Below are 22,761 nucleotides of genomic sequence, written 5' to 3'. Positions count from 1 at the left end.
AGCTTGACGCAGCCATGTTCCCGAGGAGGGTGAGTTTGGGAAAGACGGAGCCACCCTGTCAATCACAATTAAGGAACCATGGCAGTAAACTGGTAGGAAAGCTCGGTGGAACCACTGGGTTTACCGTGGATATAGTTTTATCTTGCTCATAAACTTAAAACTATGAGCCGGTACACTGTGGGACATTTATATGTGATCCCGCCAACTGGGAAGCGCTTCACTTTGACGAGAATTAGCATGAAGCGTTGCATATAACAACAAAAACTTGGCGACTTCCAAATTGCCTGTGCCTTTCTTTTCGCGTGTGTTCGAGTTTGAACAAAATACACAAGTCAGCGTTAATATTTGTACTAAAGGCGGCGCCGTGGAGGTTTATACTCACACCAAGCTCAGGATATATACGTCTATTTGTCTACAAGTCGGAGAAAATCTGGCCTGGGCATTTTTGGACAACTGCCTTGTTGGCGAGGCGACTTTCGAAGGAGGAGTGACGGTAATGTTCAGACACAAATATTACGTTTTAACTTTTAGTTATCGAACTTCACCGTTTTGAGTGTTGTGTGTATGTTTCCCAGGTATAAGCAGACACTCCCAAAAAGCCAAGGCAAACACCAATCTGCGCTCAAACTCCAAAGGGGAGCAAGAAACGAGCAGATATGAGTGGGGGAGATGTGGTGTGCTCGGGTTGGCTGAGAAAGTCTCCTCCAGAAAAAAAGTTGAGACGTTACGTAAGTGAACGTATATTTTATTTGTAACACTCTTATAAACTGACCTGTTACACTAAATAGACGTGTATTTTCCCCGTTCATGCGTAAGGGCACAGTGACAGACGTGTAGGCCTCAGCTTGTGTGCATGTCAACATATAAGTTGAGCTGTCCCCCCCCCCGCCTCTGAACTTGTGTGACTTCTCAGAGCTCCATTTGTCTTATGATCCCTTATAGAAAGGCTACAAGAATGACTGTGTTGTTTCGCTGTGGGGCATTGCACTAAAGCACAGGGCTGTTGTTTTGAGTCAAAACTGACATTTCAATGTGATATGACGAAATTGCTGGTGGATGCCACAACACATTTATCCAGTATGATATCTCGACCTCTGAGGGTTTTATTATCTAGGGTCAGTAACATAATATATTGATTATCTGTGGAAGTAATGCTTGGGCAGCCACAGCTCCATGTGTGCGAAGTGATATATGGTCAAGTCAAGGGGTAATTGATTCTCAAAACAACCAGAGGGTGACCTGAACATTCTGAACTTTAGTTTTTGGAGAGTTGGCAGATGTTTGTCATTGAATTGTTTGAGAAGTTGTATGTCACAGCCACCACAATGTTTACTGTAATATACGATATGTGCTCTCAAGGGCAGGATAATTGTGTGCAAATCTTGATACTTATTTGTTGTGCACTTGGAGAAAAAATGTTTTAGGAATTATAGGTAAATCATTTCAGTTGCATATCTTTGGCTGAATTCAAACCAAATCAGGCGCTGCAGCAAAGATGGAAGTTCTTGCATTTGTTTGAATTGTAGCTTCAGGGGTTGAGGCTGAAATGGCCCAAATCTACCTGTGCCAGAAAAATTTAACCAAAGTCAACTACCAGAAAAACACAACGTAAAGCCACGTAAACTGGAGATAGCCCGCAAGACAAGGACAGGAAGAATCACTTTATTACTGTTTACCATGTAGAATTCTGTTGTTTCTCCAACAGAAAGTTAGAGACTCCAGAGAATAGAGACGCCATCATCTGGCTTGCATTCGTCGCTTCAAAACAGTGATTTGAATCAGCTTTTTTCAGAGACCATTAGTTTTGAGTTCAAGGAATGGGTTGAAAATGTTCCTTCTTAGCCTTGTTGTTAAATGGCAGCTGATAAACTGCTTTTGGGCGCATTTTACCACTACTGTCTGGATTGTGAGGGTCACAGTTCACAACAAATGTCACACAAATTTTAATTTTTGCTGTGGATCATATCGACCCCAGGGGTTCGTGATAGGCTTCCAGGATGTCCTGAGAGAAAATTTAATTTCACAGTTTTGTTTCTTTGAAGTTCTGCATACAACATAAGTTTCCTCTGTAGGGTGGATGTCTTGTAGAAGTTACCGAGCTCTTGTATTGTCCCAGTTTACAAGAACCCAGGTCTGCATGTGAAGCCCCCTCTGTAGACTTGAAGCTGGGGCCCCTGCTTACCTAAGGACAAACTTTGCCTCTGATGCTCTGTTACAGAACTCAAAGGTGAAAGCAGTTCAGCAGACCTGAATATGTCTGAGCAGCCACAATCATTATGGGTGTGCCATCTTAATGTTTATTATAATACTGATATACATCTCAGTGTGAAAAAAATGTGATAAATCACAATACTGACTTTATTGTGTTGGTGTATTTATGTTATGGCTACAATATCAGCACATTACAAGTGAGTATAATGGTGTCTCCCCCCATCATGTAACAACATTGACCCCGAGAGCAGTTGCTTTTGGTTTCAGCTCCGGTGAAGATGATTGATCACTCGTGATACGTTACCTTCATATTGCAGTAAATATTCAGAGCATCATGTTTTAACATCACTAGAACAAGATTTTTATTTATTTGAACAGCCTGCACATCTGAAAATGAGATGAGCAGTATGAAATATGGTAGGGTAAATGGTGCCCAAATTCACAGTTTGGAAAGTGCCTCTGTTTTCATGGAACAAAAACATAGAATTGCTTTTTTTTTTCTCTTCTCTTCTGTTTGTATTTACCAGGTGTTGATGTGAATAGTTGGTTGTGTTTAATCCCTTATCAACAACAGAGGATGGTCATGTATTTGCTGTTACATGGCAAGGAATATATAACTGTGATTTGTCCTCAGGGATGAATACCAGACTTAAAGTATACTCTGAATGAACCAGACACTAGTGGAGCAATTTTTGTTGTAGCTGTTCTACAGAGGTAGATTATCTGTAGCTGATCTAGTCTTCTGGCTGTGATGTTTGTCATTTTTAGCAGTGAAGGTGACGGCCAAGCAAGAGCAAGGAAAGGTAAAAGATGTGATCAAAGATTTGGTGCCTATGAGAAGCGACACAAGCTGCCCTGGGTGCAGCATCTGTTTGAATCTATGGCTCTGATCAGAGTTATTTTTTATCAGTCAGCTCTGCATTGGTACCCAAAACAACCATCCATCACAGATCAAATGCAGCCAAAATTATGATATCAGCTTCATATTTTGTGAGAGGTGCTCTTCCTTTTTTGTCTTTCCTAATTCTTATGGACTGGACAGATCAAGGGGCATGACTCAGAGGTAAAGTGGCCGTCTAGCAACTGAAGGGTCGCTGGTTCAATCATCACTTCCCCCGGTGACCATGTGGAAGTATCCTTGAGCAAGATATTGAGCCACTAATTGCTCCTGATGGCCCTGCGATGACCTGTCCAGGGTGAACCCTGCCACTCAACCAATGTAAGCTGGGATAGGCTCCAGGCCCCCCCCCCCCCCCCCCCGGTGATGCTTAACAGATAAGCTGAATAGAAAATGGATGGATGGATGGATGGAAGGACAGATCAATGATAAATTAACATTATAATCCCCATATTGCTGTATTACATTGCAGGTTTAGCAACTAAATTGGGAAGTGAATGTTGACAGAATAGACAACACACAGCCTCAGAAGTGGATGAATCTACAATTACAATCAGTTTTCAGAACAAGAGCACTTTCCGGCCATTAATGCATCATTTAGCAGTGTGAAAGTATCTAACCACAATAGCTTTTGTAGGACTTTCCCAGCCATAGTTTGCCATCACTACATCTGCTGTGGTTTTCCATTTCATTGACATCGCATTTTCCATCTGGTTCTCCTTTTTCTCTTTCATTTCTTGTACCTTTCAATCTGTGTTTCTGTTGAGGTCCAGTTGTAAAAACCTCTTCAAGGAGGCAGCTAGAAGACATCTGTAGTGTGAGATCATGGGCACTCGATGAAGTGCAGGATTGAAGGTGCAAGGTCATTTTCTATGCAAGCATCATTGTAAAATTATTCTTTTTCAATTTTAAACTCCTAGTTTGGCTTGTTTCCTCTGTTCATAGCTACATAAAACATTATAATCTGGGTTGTGCATTTGTTTGTCCCCACTAGAATCAGATTAAGAATTTATTGTACATCTTGTCCAGCTCTTAATAAGTCCTGCTTGAGCACTAGGCTGCATGGTAGGCCTAAATAAGGAAAATACTGAACCCTGAAAGTTCACCTCTGTAAATAGAAAACAAGCTTCATGGTGAACCTCAGGTCCTTTAACCTTTAGGAAGTGTGTTTACACAGACCCCACATTGGCCAGAGGATATTAATCTTGCCTGTTGCCTTCTTGAAACTGTTGTCAGTTGTAAACTGTTGAAGAGAAACAGGTAAACCAAAAAATGTGTCAATGCAGTCAATGAAAGCAAAGGCATAGCTCCAGATTAAGTAGGGGATTCATTAAATCTGCTTAGCAAGTGGAACAGAGAACAAACACTCAACTTTCTGTTAAACCCCCTCCCCACATGCTTGAAGAAACAAACAAACAAGCAAGCCAAACTGGATGCAACAGAGGGGTACTTGTGCAGCATTAGCCTCTTAGGCTAACAAAGAGAAATTACTGGACCATGTCTTGACCACCACAATGCCACAACGCTCCATTTGAAGCAAGCAGACTGACTGTGTGATCTGCCACAGCTCCAGAATGGATTGCATGTGCCATTAATTATTTAATGTCCATTAAAAACAAATAGCCATTAAATATTAATATATGTGCTACTACAATTGTTATTCTTACCGGACTACTTTTGTTCTAGACACAGAATGTTATCAGTGTGTTACACATAAGCGGATCAGTTTCATCATAACCTGGTAAGCCAGTAAGCATCAAGGTTCTAAACTTGGGCAGACAGTACTTGGTGAGATGTGAGCAATTGATTCCAAAAACTGCATGCATTGTTGGTTTTTGAATCCAACTTTTCAAAGCATTTTAGTAGTTTTGACCTTCTGTTTCTAAATATCATAGACATGATTGTAGAAGGTCATGTTGGCAGTGCATAGCATTTTTGTGGCACCTGGTAAATATCTAACTAGTTCCTGGCAGCCTGATGTAGGTGACAGTTTGTGAGTGTTTGCATTAAAATTGTTGAATCAGACCTATTAAAAAAGAGCTACCTCATTTCCTATCTTGAAATTCTTCCCATCACTGTTTTGATGATCTCAGTAATACTCACTAGTACACACGGCCCACTTGATTTTTATGTGCAAATCATTACAAAAGATGCGTAACTGACCTTAAACAAGTTCAAGTCAGTCTTCAAAGGAACACGCCAACATTTTGGGAAATAAGATTACTGCCCAGAATTTTGAGTGCTACACAACCAAAATGTGATACGCTTCTCTCCTCTGTGCCTGCGTTACAGAGCTCCAGACTCACCAGCTAGCTGGCTACAGGTTAGAGTAGCTGCAGTGAATGCTATCAGTAGGGCTGTTGAAAGCCAGTTCAAAAGTCATCAAATACACTTTACTTCACTTCTCTCCAAAATGGTCTTTGCCTGCATTAATAGAACCAGGCTTATGTGTAACGTTCTATGCGTGTAACATTCTGCTGCCCCACGGCGAGCGTTCATTGCTGCTAAGGCTTTCAGTCCATTGGGGTGTCTGGAGCTCCAGAATGTTAGACTCTAAGTGTGTCTCCCCAAAAGTTGGCATGTTCTTCTAACTTCCCAAGAAATATTTCACAAAGTGTGACTGACCTATGAGGATGCGTTGTTTTTTTTGTAGGTGCTTGATAAAGTTTGTGGTTGTCAATCCTGCGTCCTTTATTTTTATGCCTTTGTGCTTCACAGTTCATTTGTTGAGAAATTAGGCTTTCCTTCAGATGTACTCACCATGATGCACCGCAGCTCACAGTTTGCTTACAGTCAGTCTGTGGGAGCAGAGTGTACATGGATAATGACACATGCGCAGTAAGTAGGAAATGAAATCCAGCTCGTCAGACTGATAGTACTGCACAAAAGAAGGATATAAGATTTTTCACGAGTCGAAAAACTTCCGATCTGAGTTGAGGCTAAAGTCTTTTTAGGTCCAGTTTGAATTCACTGTGTGTGTGACTTAAATGACACAGTGATGACATAATGAATTGATTATATTGTATCAATACTGGCACATTTAACAAAGCCACAGACATACGTCTTTTAATAATAATAATAATACAACCAGAGGACTGAAAAAAGCACGGCCATTTTTATGTAAACTGCTATTGTATCCCTCTTTAAGGGTGTTTTATTTCCTTCTCTTTTGTGGAACACTGACATTGTTGAATTGGATGGGTAGGTCAATGACATCACGTGTCTGTTTTTTCACCTGGTGCAGCTGTTTACTGTCCTGTGTGCCAGCCAATGTGTGGAGTGACTCTAGAGAACTGGTTCTCATGCAGTATTTGCAAACTTTGCAGGTTTTCCTGTTTAAAACCTGGCGTTGTGCAGTCTATTGGGATATGTGCTATTTGTTTCACATTGAACAGTTTCAAGTGAAGCTGTTATTAAGTACAGATGACAGAAATCTCAGCTATTTAAAGACTAAATCATGGTTTTTGTCTTTGTGATGACTATACTGACATAGATTCAATTTCATGGCTTGAATAAACTTCCATAAATGCTGTACATTATTTCTCATGTTTCAACTGGTCAGCTAATGGCTCTAGGCAGTCAAAATAATTCATGTCACAAGGCAGCTTTCTTTTGCCGGAGTGGAGTTGTAGTCTGCACTGGACATAGAACAGGGCTAGAAGGAGCACACAGACGACTAGAACACTAACCAGACAAGAAGTCTGTACTGGTCTCTTTTCCCATCAGATTAGTGAGTGTTATAAAAAAAAATAGACAAACAGAAGTTGGGCCAAATGCATGATAATGTGCATTCCCTGAATTTTTTAAAGCAGGGAAAGTTCTTCTAGGATAATGGCGTAAGATCATGTGTGCAATGCAGCACTGGCTGGGATGTACCACAATGGCAATCAATAGCTTTGTCATCTTTGTTGAGGAAGGTGGAGAGAAAACAAGCGGGATGAGAAACTCTGAAGTGCTTCTCAAAGCAACACCATTAGCCAGCCTTCAGAGAGAGCAGCTCTCTGTTCTCTCCCTTTCTTTCCGTTCCCAGCGCTTCTTGGCAGGCACATACAGCAGGAATGTGAGGTTGCTCTATGCTCCTTTTTGCTGGTCTGCTGGGGTGTGAGCGCCTGATCCCCGGCTGCTGCTGGCCGCTCAGCTTAGGCTAGGATGGGCTGGACTGGACTACAGTGCAATGCACTGAAATGCAATGCAATGCACTGGACGATTGTTGTTTCTGCAACACCAGGAGGGAAGAGGAGCCGCTCCCTGGCGCCCCAGCAAGGCATGGCCGCCCCTTCCTGTGTGAGGCACTGATGGCTACCAGATGGCGGGTGAAGGGAGAGGAGGAGGGGTCCTGCACTCTCTCAGTCTTATTCTGTATTCATTCTTCCTGTCTTCAATTTTTTTAATATATTTACACTAAATTGCTAATATAAAATATTTTTCTTCACCTCATATTCATTTTTGTATGCTGTTATCACTCAAGGGGATAATTGTCCTGAAAAAATTGAAAGCACTGAATGAATGAGGATGAGAAGGAGTGATGGTGAAGCTGATGTTGCAGGCATCCTGCTTCCTAAGAACCTTGTAATATTACATACCCTGAGACACAAAAGATGTTGATATGACTCACTTGCGATCAGTGACTCACCTTAGTATATGTTCAGAGCCTATATAACACAGGTGTCAAACGGATTCAGTAAAGGGCTGGTGTGGCTGCAGGTTTTCATTCCAACCGACCAAAAGCAACACCTGATTCAACTTAAATCAATCAAGCTGTGTCCACACAGCTCATTTGTTGGATCAGGTGTTGCTTTTGCTTGGTTGGATTGAAAACCTGCAGCCACACCGGCCCTTTACTGGATCAGTTTGACACCCCTGCTATATAAGGACACTGAACCTCCAAAGCACTCTGTGCTGCAGCAATAAATCAATTAGGCGATTGGGGGGGGGAGAATCACCAACAATTTTGGTCATTGATTAATTGTTTCTATCTGTTTGTTTGAGAAAGAATGTTGAATATTTGCTTTCTCCAGGCTCAGAAGAATAAGAATTATTGTCGTCGTCATTATTGTTATGACAGGAGTTAAGTCATTGGATGTTGGATGGTTTTATGGACAAATTTTTTTTTGAAGTAGCAGCTTTGGACTCTGGGAAACTGTGATGCTTTTTTTACATTTCATATACAAAATGATTAATCATGAAAATAAATGTCACACTGTAAAATGATGAATGTAATCATTAGTTGCAGCTTTAAAACCAGTGTATAGGAGTATTTAGTAGTATTGTTGACTGATTGAGATCCAAATGTTGACATTTTCTGGATTCAACATTTTTCACGTCTGTTCAGGCAAGTGGGTGAGAAATCTGCTTCCTCATGATAGCGTACAGAACCAGGGTTGTCACAAGAACTGATAACTTCAAGTTGTTGCCAAAATTCAGAAATTGTAGTAGTTTTCTATGTTACTGTAAGTACCATAGGTGCAGAACCAGGTCTGGTTATGGATATGGGAAAGAGAAACCCATCTCAACTGGAGGTTAAGGGTTCCAGTGGTGTTGCACTTGCATGCTACAGTTTTCGTTATATCAGAATTTTAGCTGAGTCCCCAGGGTATGTTTATGGTCACAAGTAAAATAAGGTAAGAGACGATATTTCTTTATTAATCCCACAACGGGGAAATTCACAGACAAATGAACAACAAATGACGAAACACACCTGTTTGTTGAAGTGAAGCTTCAGCCATGGGTCGTAAGGATTTGCGGCAAACCGTACACATACAGATCTGCTTTTGGCAGCGGTGTTGCTAACATTTTAATGCATTTATCATCTTACATGATTTGGGAATTGTTGCCTTTGTGGACACTACTGTACTCCCTGGATCAAACAGCTTTTCAGTAGTGAAGCTGTTTGATCCTGAAAATGGCGCACACTACTAAGAATTAAAAATGCCCCTACTTGTAGCACTGCTACTGCCTCCTATTGCAGCACTCATGCTGCAGTGCTATTTTCACATTTGTCATGTCACTTTATACTCACCATCACACACATTCTCACTCTTTCTTTGTTGTACGTATTTACCTACAATATGCACACAAACCTGCACGCTGAGTTAACTTTGGACCAGAGGAACTCTAGGGTTGCAATATACTGAAAACGCTCTTGTTGTCATAAAATAGCTAGATGGCCACAAAACACTGTATTTTTTTTCCACAGTAGAACCCAAAATGCATCCACACACATCTTCTCAGATGTTCTAGTGTTGTAATCAATCCAAAAAAAAACTTAAAAAAAAATCAACTGTGAAACATAAAACCATGTCTACCTTGCAAGACTTTATGTTACCACTGTTAGCGCACTTTTGAGCTACAAATAAGGGGACAGAAAAATATTGGCCAATGTGATGTTTATTAGATGTCCAGAGCTTCTAAAGACATTCTCTTTGTAGGGTAAATGACTTTTGAGATGGGGAATATTTTACAAATATCTGACCTTTTCCAATGAAACAAAACTAATAATTGTATACCAAAAAATGAAAGAGCAATAATAAAAGCCCTCAAGTTTATAGAGGTAATAGAGGTGAGTGTTGTCTGTTTACAGTGTCTCTCTGCTGTTTTCAAGACAAACTTTCTCGCTGAGCTTTTATTGTATTCTCTTGCTTCATCTGAGCCCTCGGAAAGTGTGTGAATATGTGGGCTGATTCCAGCAATCAGGTTGGAAGGCAGCTTTTGAAGGTAAAAATATGTTCGACTTTATCTGTTCACATTTAACTCTAAAGGCTCACCTGTCATTACACAAACACATGCACACAAATGCAGCTGGCACTCAAGTTATGTGGTGCTGTGTGATCTGACCCTAGCCGCTGTGTCTGCAGCCCCTTAATATAGCCCACTGCTGTCATGGAGGTTTTTTCCCCCTCTTCTCATGCTCTGTGCTGTGTGTCAGCCAACATGTGTGCATGTTTGTCGAGCTGAGTTCGACAGGGGGGTGTTGGGGTGTCAGCCTGGAGACTAGATGTGAAATATTGCTACTGACCTGTGTAATTTCCCAAGTTACTGTGAGTCAGACAGGCCTGCATTAAAATGGATCCAATTTAATTGGTTGAAATTTGTCTTCTTGTTTGTCTTTTTAAAGATTTGATTTAGCCTATTTTAATCATTATTTTGTGTCGGATAAAAAAAAAATACCTCAGAAGAAACCAAAGTGGACAAAGAAACATGGAGGGCTCTTTGCTTTCCACCATAGGTCCTGTTGTGGCCACTGACCCTGATTGCATTTGAGTTACTATGGTGCTCCCTGATATCTTTGGCCTGGCCTCAAGCCAGACAACATGGATACACACACACACACACACACACACACACACACACACACACACACTGAGACAGACACAGAGATGCAATAGAGACCCCTGCTCTCAGAGAGTATTCGTTTCAATCCTGATTGGAAGCTGAGAGGCTAGAGGACTTACTTTATTCGTCCACCTACTTTCTTGGCATTTCTCTCAACTTTCCTTTTATTCTTGGTGTGTATAAGAAACCTGTGGATTACTTTGACAGTTTTTGTGATAGCACTAGACCCATGGCGTTTGGATAACCAGCAACTGGGTGTGTGAAATCCAAGCAGAGCTCAAGGTTGGTCAGCTGTATTGCTTGACTTTTAACAAACAGCTTGATTATTATATTTTAATAATATAATTATGGTAAATTGTACAGAAAGTTGATGTCTGTAAATTGTCATTGTTTGTCTGAGTCCCTGTGCTTGTATGTCCCTATGCCAGTTAACCCTGAACTTTATATAATTTAATGAAATTTACATTTACATTGAGGATTTGAGTGATTGAATGAATATATTGGCTATTGATGATTGGACCTTGCTGGTTGTGTTTTTGGAGCTTTATTGTCTTTTATTTTGATAGGTCTATAATGCATGTTGTTGCTTTGTCAAAACTGGGAAGTGACAACATCTTTAATGGTTGCTGTCTAATCATTAAGGCGAAAAAAGCAACATCTGTTCATACAAATTTTAACTGAATCAAAAACTGCATGTGTAGATGTTTGTTTAATGAATTATGTTTTCCTCTCCTGTTTCTTCTTTTGGAGGCTGCAAACAAAGGCGATCCTCATCTGACGCCATCAACCCTTTTTCTTTCCAAATAGTGTTAGACAGCTGTTTTTCTGGCAATGAATGCTTGCAAAGATATAGCTTCATCTTAACACATCTGATTTAAAACCATAAATTAATTTTTATTTTTATTTTCAAAACAAATACTTTAGCAGTTGCATGTTCTCCCACACTGGGACAAATGTATCAATATTTGCTGATGGACAGTGGCCAGTTGGAAAATTTTAACATATCACCCAACCCTGTAGTGTGTAATTATATGAGTTGTTCCCTATTATGTTGCAGTTGAAAAAACAGCTTCATCTGTGGCCATTCCTTAAAACGTTATACACATTATCTGTGTGTACTTTGGTACTTGTTTTGTGTTTTATGTTTTTTATGCCACAGTCTATTGTTCTCTGTGCTGCATAGACATTTGGTTTGAGTCCACTGTTTAACTGTGTACAGACCAGTAATTGCTGAAAGGATAATTGTTTAAGCCCCCTTATTTGTGGTAAAGGGAAAGCGTGATCATGTGAACCAAGTCTGCCATGCCGAAAGAATGTGTTGAATTCTAACGATGCAGCTTTGACAAGTGCATGTGACTCTGTGTAAGAGCTGAGATTGGTGAGGGCAGAGAAGCAAAAGCAGATAAGATGAATACTAAAGAGAGACAGCAGGTAGTCAAAAGAAAGAATGCAATGGATACAAGTGTCAAGGTTATGGAAGAACACAGTATGCAACATTTTTGCCTCTTGCTTATCTGGTGAGAAGAGTATTAAAATGTAAAGACGTAACAACTAGGAGATGCTGCAGGAATGTGATAAACACTATCCCGAAGTCAGACGAGCTGGTCTTTATCTCTGGTACTGCTATAGTTCTCATGACTGAGAGAAGGCTGCCATCTGCACTCACACACCATCCTCCCAGTATGCAGATTGAATAGGGCACTGTATGAGCCAGAGTAAATAAGTACATTATGTCTGGGAATCATTTTCACCACTGATTCCCATTGGTTATATACAGCAATTAACTTTCTCTCAGGATGTTACTTAATGAAGAGAGGAATAAAACACAGAGACAGATATTTTTTTCATCCCTCAATAATTTTGAAAGAAAATGACCAGGAAATGTAATCGCTTGATAGTCAATTTCATTTGATATTACGAGTCAGATTTTCATCAATGCATTTTGAAGCAGTATGGCATCACTTAAGGTTGTTGGACATGTCTAAATTTGGAGGGAAAAAAATTTTTTTACACACCCATTTGAGATGGTTTTTGGCCTGTGGGAACAGAGTAAATGCAAAAATGGGAGATCTATATAATGGGAAAACTATTTTTTGAATTAGCTCTGATGCAGCTGATCTGACTGACCAGCTGTTTCTGTTGTTGTCGTCTACACGAATATTCCCCAACTTTGTCTTATGCATGCAGCATGTCCAATATGAGCATGTATTTGATGGCAGTTGTTAGTCCAAGCAAAAGTAATTCCTCAAGATGTCTTATCTTTTGGTGCTGTCAGACTCCTCCTCTTCTTCAATTCTTTGTTACTGTCACAGCCATGCGTAACATTGCCTGTATCGCCATCTTCTTGTGGCGTTATGAGCCTATTTTATTCACTCCAAACCAGTTGATGGACACACCGTATGTGCATTTCCTTTTGTCATATCCACGGCTCACATACAAATTGGAGCTGAATTAATGTAATGAGGAACTGATTAACTTCCATAGTTTTTGTAGGTGAAATGAAAGGGACATGCTCACTTTATCTTTTATGTGTATGAGTACAAAATTGATGAATTTCCACACAGTGGATGCTCTATCTTGTCTTCTTCTAAGTAGGACATTAGGTATTGATTGGTGATCTGAGATTTTCCCTCACTACCACAAGCATGTTTGAGTGCCTTTTTACCACACTGGAGGAGCAATAACTACAACGTAGAAGAATGTTGGAGTACCATGAAGTATTAGAGAATATTCTGCATGGATTTTGTTTTAGAGTTCTTCCATGTATGCACTTAATACACTTTAATTCCTGTTATGAAGATATCCAATTTGATCTTTATGGTTGCTGGAAATTAGGAATCTTATTGTTGGCAGGGTTTACACAGTCTCTTATCCTTCTATTAATCAGATTTCAAAAGTTCAACCCTGGAACTTTTCTCAGAAACAAATGCACATTTAGTTTGAAATGGGTGAAAGTAAATTTAACTGTTCCAGTTATTTTCATTTTAGTCAAGTTGAACATTGTTGCCCCAAGTTCACACAGCACTGATGTCTTCCGTAGTTGGTCAGCATGTGTTTCCCATAAAAGGTGGTTGTTTCTTAGTGGTGTGCCTTTCTCATGGGAACCAGTTTTATTTGACTGATGCACTAGTTTGTGTGCTCCAATATTTGATTTTGCAAAAATGTTCTATAAAGATGTGACCAATCTGCAAAATTGGATGGGAATGACCAGTGGGACTTGTAGGATTTATTAAATAAAAAATGTGCCTGATGTAACTGCTACTTATTTACAAGTTGTACGTCATATTATTATTGTGACACTGCAGCCAATCAATTAGTCTTGCTATTTAAAAAGAAAATATTAAATGTCTGAGCTGTATCTCTTTGTCCTTTCTCATCGTTGTCACCAAAAATGCCAGCTTTTATTTAATCATGAAGATAGATCACATGTTTTTGCGTATTTGAGGAACAGAGAGGCTGTGGTCAGGACTTTTTGTAAAGCTGGGGCATTTAGGGATAATTGTGGTGCCAGCAGTGGCATGACATCACCGTTGTGCATATTATAGATGGCCATGAATTACAAAACACACAACAATTCTTATTTGGACAATGTAGAATTTAGAGTGAGAAATGTGAGTGCAGGTGAGTTGAGAACGAAAGCGTGCAAGCTGTTAGAACAAATCTACAGGCATGTAAGCACACACCCACAGAAGCCAACCCACAGACGAAGAGAGGGAAAGGATTTTAAAACACTGACATTGTTAAAGGGTCATTTGCGTAATCGTCAAGTTGAAAAAAAAATAGTTTGCATTGTTACCTTTTACTGCCTGTATTGGTGGCTTAAAATGAATGTGAGGGATACCATACATTCCTCTTTAAATGTGAGTCACTGTGCTGGAGTCACATGAACACACATGCAGCACACAAACTCTGAGGTATGTGTTTTGCGCCATGCACATTCCCTTTCAACTGAAAGTGAAGGAGTATCATCTGAGTGTGACAACAGAGTGTGGAGGTGTGTTCCAGTTTCAGGGTACTGGCTGAAAATGGAGATGTATCTCTTAAGTTGGCTGAGAAACAAGCTCAGGCATGTTCAACACCTCAGCTGGTAGAACAGGACACCAAACATGGTTAACTGTGGATCAGCATGTTGTAGTTCCTATCTGTGACTGGCAGTGTATTATTTTCAGCAGCACCTGCATGTGACAGTTTCTTTTTGATGTGATTGTTTAATGCTTAACTGGATTAAACCAGAATTGTAATAGTTGGGGAACCTTGTTTCATTTTTTGCTTTACTGCGTAACCAGGCACCACTATTTTGAATGCAACACCGCAGGCAACACAGAAGTGCGTATCATAGTCCATTTCCTTATCTCTGTATACGGCGTCTCAAGCCATTTCCTAGTGGATGGAGTCAAGAGGGACTAATTAGATCACGTCCAAGGAAACCTCTTACTGGCCACTAAATGTGATTTGGAATAATTTTCATTGGACTGATTGGATTATACCACTGCTGCCCACTGAATGGATACAGATTTGTTAAGACACACAGAGAGTGGGCGAACAATACCTTTTATGCAGTTTTTTTCTTATTGTATTTTTAAAAATTTTTTAGGTAGGGCTGCATGATTGTGAAAACTTATCATTATTTTAATTTCCATTGTAAAATTAATAAAAATGATAACAGGGTGATTTTTGTGGGGTTGGATATGAAATATCTCTTCTCGTGTCTGTCAGGTACAATATGTAGCCAGTACATCTTTGCAGTTTCACACTGCTTAATTTTAAATGGCATTTTGATGCATATTTAGCCTTTAACAAATATTGTGCCTTGTCACAATTTGATTACACTTTGATTAATTGTGCTGCCCAAGGCTATCAAAAAGTTTGACTGCAGCAATTAATCAATTTTTTTTAATAGTAAAGTAATTAATCACCAACAGTTTTCCCCCATATTTCACATGTGTTTCTTGCATAAATATCAAACTGCCTCCAGTTTAATGGATAAAAGAAGCAATTTGAACATGTCATTTTGGGGACTGGTACATTTTGATGAGAATGTCTTAAACTTTCAAGACATTTTTAGATGAAATGATTCATAGATTAATTGTGTAAAAATCTTATAATGATTAAGATAAATTGCGCCACAAAAAGCCTTGAAATATAGGAATACAATTTTCCGTTGCTCCTCTGTTTTACTATATATTATATGCAAAAAAAAAACACATGTACATGCACTCATAATAAGTAAGCCCAACAAGCTCACATGAGCATGCACACACATGTTTACACTCACACACACATGCTTTTATGGCCTGACGATGAAGAAGTCATCCATCTCACCATGTCCCCCTGCAGGAAGACGTGGGACTGCCCTGGGTCTGCCTCTCAATCTACAACCTGTTGTAGTGTGAAACCCTCTGCTCCACTGAGAGATGCTCAGCTGTGTAACTGTGCTCTGAAATATTAAACATCTTGGAAGGTCCATAATACATTGTAGACTCCAGCTAATACCACTGCATGTGTGTGGAGCAGAAGAAAAAAGAATGCTGGAAATTCATAGTCATAGGGTGTACTTCTTAGCATGTGGGCAGTTTGTGGAGTAGTGGCTGATATTTTTGGTTCTACCCACCTATATTGGGTGCATGCATTGTAGGTGTACAGTAATGTAAATGCAGTGTGCATCGCTATTGGGGTTGGGGTGGGCAGTTGTTGCCAGGGGAGGTGGTGTGTTATTTTCAGTCCATTGTGTCTACTTCCTGTGGGTCAGGGGTTATTGGAGCAGGGTGTTGCAGACTTCACGGAGTAAAGAGGAGAGGAGGGAAGTCAGCAGAGTAAGCAGGAAAGTGGCCAGACTCACTCGACAACAGGCCGGTCAGCAGCTTGCTTACCTTGCTTCTTTCGCAAAGTTTTTTTGTCAGTGTGAAGCTTGGACTCTTCAGATCCAGGTAAAGAGCCACAAATTGCATGTAAATAGCCTACACGCTTGTCTACACGCTTGTCATTCAGTCATTGATTTTTACTTTGATCATTATGTATAGTTGTTGTGCATATTGTCCATAGTGTTTTATCTCCCAGTAATACAGAAGCCACGTGCCCTGTACTCGACTTGTGTAGGATGTGAAAGCAACTTTAACAATGGTGTTTTTTGCATCGCTTAGGCAAAAGCACTGATGAGTGAACTTTGATTCTACGTGTGAGCTCCCTGCTGTTAGTGAATCGTCCAGAAATAACTTAAAACAATGGTTTCAAATAGTCTTCAAAGGAGTGTTTGAATGGTGGACCATCCCAATCAGATGCTACAAAATATGATTTAGCAGGGTGTTGTATATGGGGATTGGCACTAATGTGTTAATTTAATTCAGCAGTCCTGTACTAAATCCCGAAAACATTGTGACAGCCATGGCTGTAAGGGTTTGGCTGTAATGTCTTATTGACAGTTCTTACATGAGATCGATGAGCCACATTGCATTTCAGTATGGAATCTTGAGGTTAATACATGTAGTGAGAAAAGTTCACTCTCTAATTATAATTTCTTGTCTTCTAACCAAGCCTTTGTTCTGCTCTCAGTTGTCAAAATATGTTGATGATCAGCAGCAGACATGAGGCTGGGTAGTTGTCATATACTTCATTAGTTATTGTTGGATTCTTGCACGCAGTGGTGTGGAGATATTCCTTTTTTTGTTTATGAAAGCCATTCAAAGACTTCTACTGGCCACGTACATTATTACAACCAATTTAGTGCCATATAATTAGTTCTAATCTATTCATTTATGTGTTTAGATTTTTTTTTTTTTTTTTTGCATTTCCCCCCAAATAATGGCAGGGACCAGATGACACATGAACTTTTAGAGTTTGTCCACTTCTACATATTTGAAAAAAGAATCGGAGAGAAGCACAACTCAACATCAAATGTATGTGTTTTATGATGTCAATGTTTGGATGAATTTCAAAATGATGCGGCACTGTTTTAGTTTTGCTTGAGGCTAACAGTGCCATGTTGTGTCGTGATGTCTCACTGAAGAAAACACATGAAGTTTCTAGTGAAAAATGTGCTGTGCACAGACGTCTTTACCGTTCCTTCTTCTGATGTTGTTGCGACACTCATGGCTCAGTATGTGTCTGGTTGTGTCATATTGATTATTACCAATGCAGCACAAGTTGGATTTGGCACCTTCTGCGCAGGTATCTGATATGACTGCTTCTCAATTTGGAAGAGTGTGCCATATTGTCAAATGCTAGTTATTCTGGTTAAAATAAAATCAAACTGGTTTACATAAGTACACTGGACCAGACCAACTCTAATTTCATACCCTCTTCCAGTAGTCTAGGTAGTCTTCAGTAGTAGAAGACATCTGTGTAGTTTAATCCGATCAATGTACAGTCAAGCTTCACTTTTAACGAATTTGTTATTTTATTCACTAAACATTATTGGGTAGACCAAGTATAGCCCCATTTTAAAAAGAAAAAAAAAAAAGTTTTGCAAAAAACCTGTTGCATAATGTTACCAAAGATGTCATATTCGAGAATCAATTAAGTGCATCAGGACACACTGATAACTGTTTTATCAGTAAACTGTGGCCCCCAGAGTTAGAACTGGTTTCATGACCACCCCCTTGTCATTATATGTTTTGAGTTACTTTTTCCCAGCTGAAATGAAAAAAGGTATGGCTACAAATGGGATTAGTACCCAACCCCTTGGTTTTCTCGTAGCATAGATCATAATAGCATTTGGGAACACAAAAACTAGTGTTCCATTTGTCTGTCTCATGAGCAAAAAGAAAGACGCTGTGTTGTCTGGTTGTCCGCTGGGTCCTCTCATCAATATTTGGACCACTTACGAGGCATTAGCTGTTGCAACATTAGGTAAATGTCAGCTGGTTCTAAAGATAGCACCCTACCGACCCCCAAACAGAACTACAGTGACAAAAGAAGGCAAAACAGGAAATTTTTTTGCCTAGAGTGTGTGTTGGGAACAGATGACCAGGAAGATAAAAGCGCTAACAAAGTGGAAACTTCCACTAAGGGATGTTATTTTGCCTTTTGTGTGTTTTCTCTCTCCTCTTCTGTTTCACAAAGCCCCACGTTTCCTGGAAAACACACTAAGAGGTAGCTGCTGTAGTTTAGGTGTAAAAAAGCTAATACTGTGAGTGCTTACAGTTTCCTACAAAATACGTAACTACTGCACTCCCTTGCTCCCTTAGTCATACATGATGTGAGGCTGTGTTAATATTTAAACCTGCTCCCTTTTGAGTTAATGCTTTACCCTGAGAGCATGTTGTAGCTCTGGACCTGCAACCTGACTTAGAGCTGTGGAGTGAGCTGAGATATTCGCTGCTGTCAGTGTTGCAGATTTCATCTTTCATTGGAATAATAACAGAAAAGACATCAAATGTCACATCCTCAACCACGTTGCAGAACTTCTGATCTTTCCCCCACGCCTTTGTATGTTCTTCTGCTACTTTTCCCACACCTTTCCTCCCTCTGTCTGTGGACACACTACAGAATGGTACAGAATGATTACTTGACTGAGAGTTCTTGTCTCCGCCCTTCAAGCAATAGCTATGCAGGAGCCTATCTAAGCCATTGGATTAACTGCAGTATGGTGGTGCTGTATGGAACAGGTATAAGGAACCAGGCTCTGTGTTATTGAGAATACAACAGAGGATATAATACTTTCTTTTGAAAACATTGGTAAGCATCTCTATTTTTTTACTGTTGATATTTCTTTTGACTAAGTTTTCCAACAGGTTTACAGAATGCCATTGCGTTTCTAAAAACAGAAAGTTTTTGGTGTGAGAATCATGACAGTGTCTCACTGTAATGCCTCAGCTATGAAAGCCAATAAATTAAGAAAACTTTTTGGCATTTCTGATGGTCTTTAATGCGGATGCTCTTCTTTAGTGGCCATCTTTACAAATAACATCTATGTTCTTGATACATTTGACATGGATTGTTGAGGCTTGGGTCAGGTGGTGCCTGGCTGGGTGAGAATTGCACAGCTGCACGTAAAAGCAGAGCGATGGTTGGATGTGTAATTGATAGAGGGGGTGAGAGATCACATAGAAAATGAAAGGAGGATACACGCAAGCTTGTTTTGATCCTAGTTCGTTATGGATCAATATATTGTTGTGGAGCTTTCACAGAGGATGTAAGCATTCTGGATACCAGCAGCTTTAGTGCCACCACTGTAGTCACTGTCTGACTCTGAGGCATTCAGTAATGCTAGATAGTGCTAGCATATCCGGTAATGAACTGGGCAGTTTTTAATGGAATCATCAAACACATATGAACAATATTGTTATTTGTAATAAAATAGCAATGCACAGATCCATATAGTATACAACCAGCTTTTAAATGTTACTGCTCTGTCTGGAGCTAACTTGTTTGGCCATGTGTGGGTGGGACACAATACAAAACTGTAAAAAACAAACAATCCATTCACTGCCCAGTCTACTGTTGGGTTTGTGTATGTAAAACTTCAACAATCTTTTTGGTTCCACTGGGAAAGACAAGTTATCATAGCATGCTGAGTGTGCACATACGACTTGTCAGCTCTGCTCTTGTCGTGAAAGTGCAGAGAATAATACATGCACTAGCGGTCATAAATGACTACAACAGGCAGTAGCGACTTTGCCTATTTATGCCATGTATTCCTTTCAGCTCATTGAGGGCTGTCAGGTTTCCATCCTAAAGTTTTAGAAATTTCAATTGAATTTTTGAAAATTTATGAAAAGACAAGATAATTTTCATCTCCATCCACTGTTTTTAAGTGAATATCGATATTGAAATTTCAAGCTTTCAAGTTTTCAGTGTTTTCACTGTTAATCTGCAAATGGAAAATGTACCTAAGAAGAAACATAGAATGTTCAAACACAGCTGATGTTTCTGCATTTTTCTGTAGTTGTTTGCCTTTTTTCCCCAAAATGTAGAAAACAAAAGAAACTGAACTGAAACTAGAACTGTTGCCCAAAAACCACAATGAAAACTGAAACCTTGGTTCGCTGAACCACTTCAATTGTACAAGTAACCTTGTTGTTTTTCCAATAATTAAAAACACGAATATCTTATCTTTATACATAGTAATATTGGACACGCATTAAGGTGTCTTTCATAAAATGTAGAAATGTGGAACATGACATAAAAACATTAAACTACATATATGCTTATTGTGCATTGATATTGAATACATTATGATAATTATCATTTTTCAAGGCACATTTTCTCCATGAGCAGCCACTGAATGAGGAAGCATCAAAGTAATTTTGAAACCACTGATGCTTGCAGTTCGTCACTCAAACTTCCTCCTACTGCCCATCTATTTTATAATTATTATTGCAAAACAAAAACTACTAATTAAATAAGAGCACATTCAGTAAGGCTTTTCCTTAGATAAGTCATTTGTACTCCATTGAAAATGGATGCCTAGTTTCTGAGGAATTGTGGATCTTGAGCTTTGCTTCTTCTGGAAGAAGTCTCGCTGTTGTGTTTCTGACCTGTGTGGGAAGATGGGGCACTTGCACACAAAGCAAGGATGCAATGTTTCTGTTTAACAAAGATTTGTTCTTGTTTTCTGTTGAAGAGGGGAGAAATGACGAGGTTGTCTATGACATGGGAGCAGCGTTAACTTTGGACAGGGATGATGATTTATATGTTCAGAAGAACCAGCTGGGAGTTACAGTTCTTGTTGCAGGCTTTCACAAGATGCACATGTAGGAGTTTAATAGGACACAGAGAGAGGGTGGTGGGGTGGGGGGTACATGAACTGGTGTTGCTCCTACTTCATTGTGTTTGCCTGTGTGGTCCTATCTCTCTCTGTTCTCACTCTATTTCTGTTCATTCCTCTTTTGACCTTGACCTTAATCCTTGGAGGGAAGTTTGGAAAAGGGTGTGTTTACTACCAATGGAGTTATCATTCTTGCTCAAATATTCACTTGCTGCCAGAAGCTGAAGAGCTGAAATAATTATATCAACTTAATTAACAGGAAATTATTTGGCTTTGTTTTTTGTTAATTGATTTATTGTGTGAGCAGAAATGCCAAACTTTCTCTGGTTCCTCTGTCTCATTTGTGAGTATTTGCTTCATAAATCCTCTTTTTATTGTAACAGGTATGTTTCAGTTTATGTTGTATTACAATGTTTGTCACTGATAATGAAAATTATTGTCACTTACTCACGCACATGCTATGATTTAAAGAAGCTTCTCATTTTTCTTGATTGATCCTCCTTGGTTTTCCTCAGAAGTAGTGAAAAAATTGCTTCAAGTTTCTATTCATTTCTCTGTTTCTTGTTTGCTAAATCCTTGAAGGAGGTTAGGTGATTGGTTCAGTTACCTAATTCAGTTGTTAAGTTATGGAAAGATTTTTTATTGAAATTTGACCATTGAGGGACCCATAAAAATTAAGAAATGGCACCAATTTGCACCAGGCAATGCGTTTTGAAGGATTATTCACTACAGTTTGACATTTAGTCATATATTCAGTTTGTGCAAAAATGGTGTTTGTGCATGTCTGATGTTCAACAATGCAAAGTAGGTAATAGGTTACGAAGCAATTCTTGAAAATTCATTGAAAATCAGGGAGCAGCAGTGCCATTTATTTGTACTTGACTTGAGAGAACTTTCAGTCACATGCTGGCTATCTTTGCAGCTTTGGCAGAAGGGTTTGGGGTTATTGCTCTACCCAGGGAGTGTTTTTGTGTAACAAGCAAGCAGAGGAAGCTGTCCATGCTGTGGATTCTCTGACCTCTTTTTATTGAGCATGCAGATGGGGAACAGAATCAGAGTCTCAACAGGAAGCAGAGGAAGGCTCAGATCCAGGGAAGAGGAAGGAGCCTTCAGATGCAAAATTAGGAGTAGAAATAAAATAGATTTGTGTATGATTTATAAACTATGCACAGAAACTACATGATCAATGTGAGGAAAGGAGGGAACCTTTCACAGGTGTGATTTTATGATAAGACTACTAGATCTGCTTGAGCACAACAAGCAACATGAGCAGTGAGACAAGTCGGGTTTCAAACATACCCATGACATGCTGACTTAACTTCCTTGAAGTGATGTATTTTCTCTTGAATGAGGATGTTGATGTGGACATAACAAAGTTAAATATAATAATAAATCTATGCGTTGTCAGTTTGGAAGAGAGAGAGACAGATGCAGAGTTTTTGTAATCAGTTTAATATTTAGGAGGGGTAGGAGAAAAAAAATCCCAGAAGACATACAGTATATTGATAAAACAAAAAAATCCAAAACTCAACTGTGAAGGCATAGCAGCCCCCAGAGAACAGAAACCAGAGTTATCTTGTAATTAATCTTCCAAAAGGCAGTGTATGTATGTTTT

The 22,761-nt window shown here is 39.5% G+C and overlaps 1 protein-coding gene across 3 annotated transcripts in view; it reads left to right on the top strand.

The window, feature by feature from the left end:
* Nucleotides 1-22,761, top strand: part of gab1 (GRB2-associated binding protein 1) — a 52,561-nt gene continuing 29,800 nt past the window's right edge. Inside the window, exons 1-2 of one of the 3 annotated variants that reach the window (XM_086211750.1) lie at nt 1-493; nt 576-728. In XM_086211750.1, coding sequence (XP_086067876.1) covers nt 657-728 — 72 coding nt within the window. In that variant the 5' untranslated portion in view covers nt 1-493; nt 576-656. Of the gene's footprint in view, nt 494-575; nt 729-10,564; nt 10,724-22,761 lie in introns of those variants that run through there. The other 2 variants (XM_086211751.1, XM_086211754.1) reach the window with 2 other exon arrangements.

Source organism: Aulostomus chinensis, chromosome 8 (assembly GCF_037954235.1).
Source record: "Aulostomus chinensis isolate RoL2024-O1b breed Wild chromosome 8, RoL_Achi_v1.0, whole genome shotgun sequence".
Classification (NCBI taxonomy): Eukaryota; Metazoa; Chordata; class Actinopteri; order Syngnathiformes; family Aulostomidae; genus Aulostomus; species Aulostomus chinensis.
Note: the sequence above shows the minus strand (reverse complement) of the source record. Positions and strands in the feature narration are given on the sequence as shown.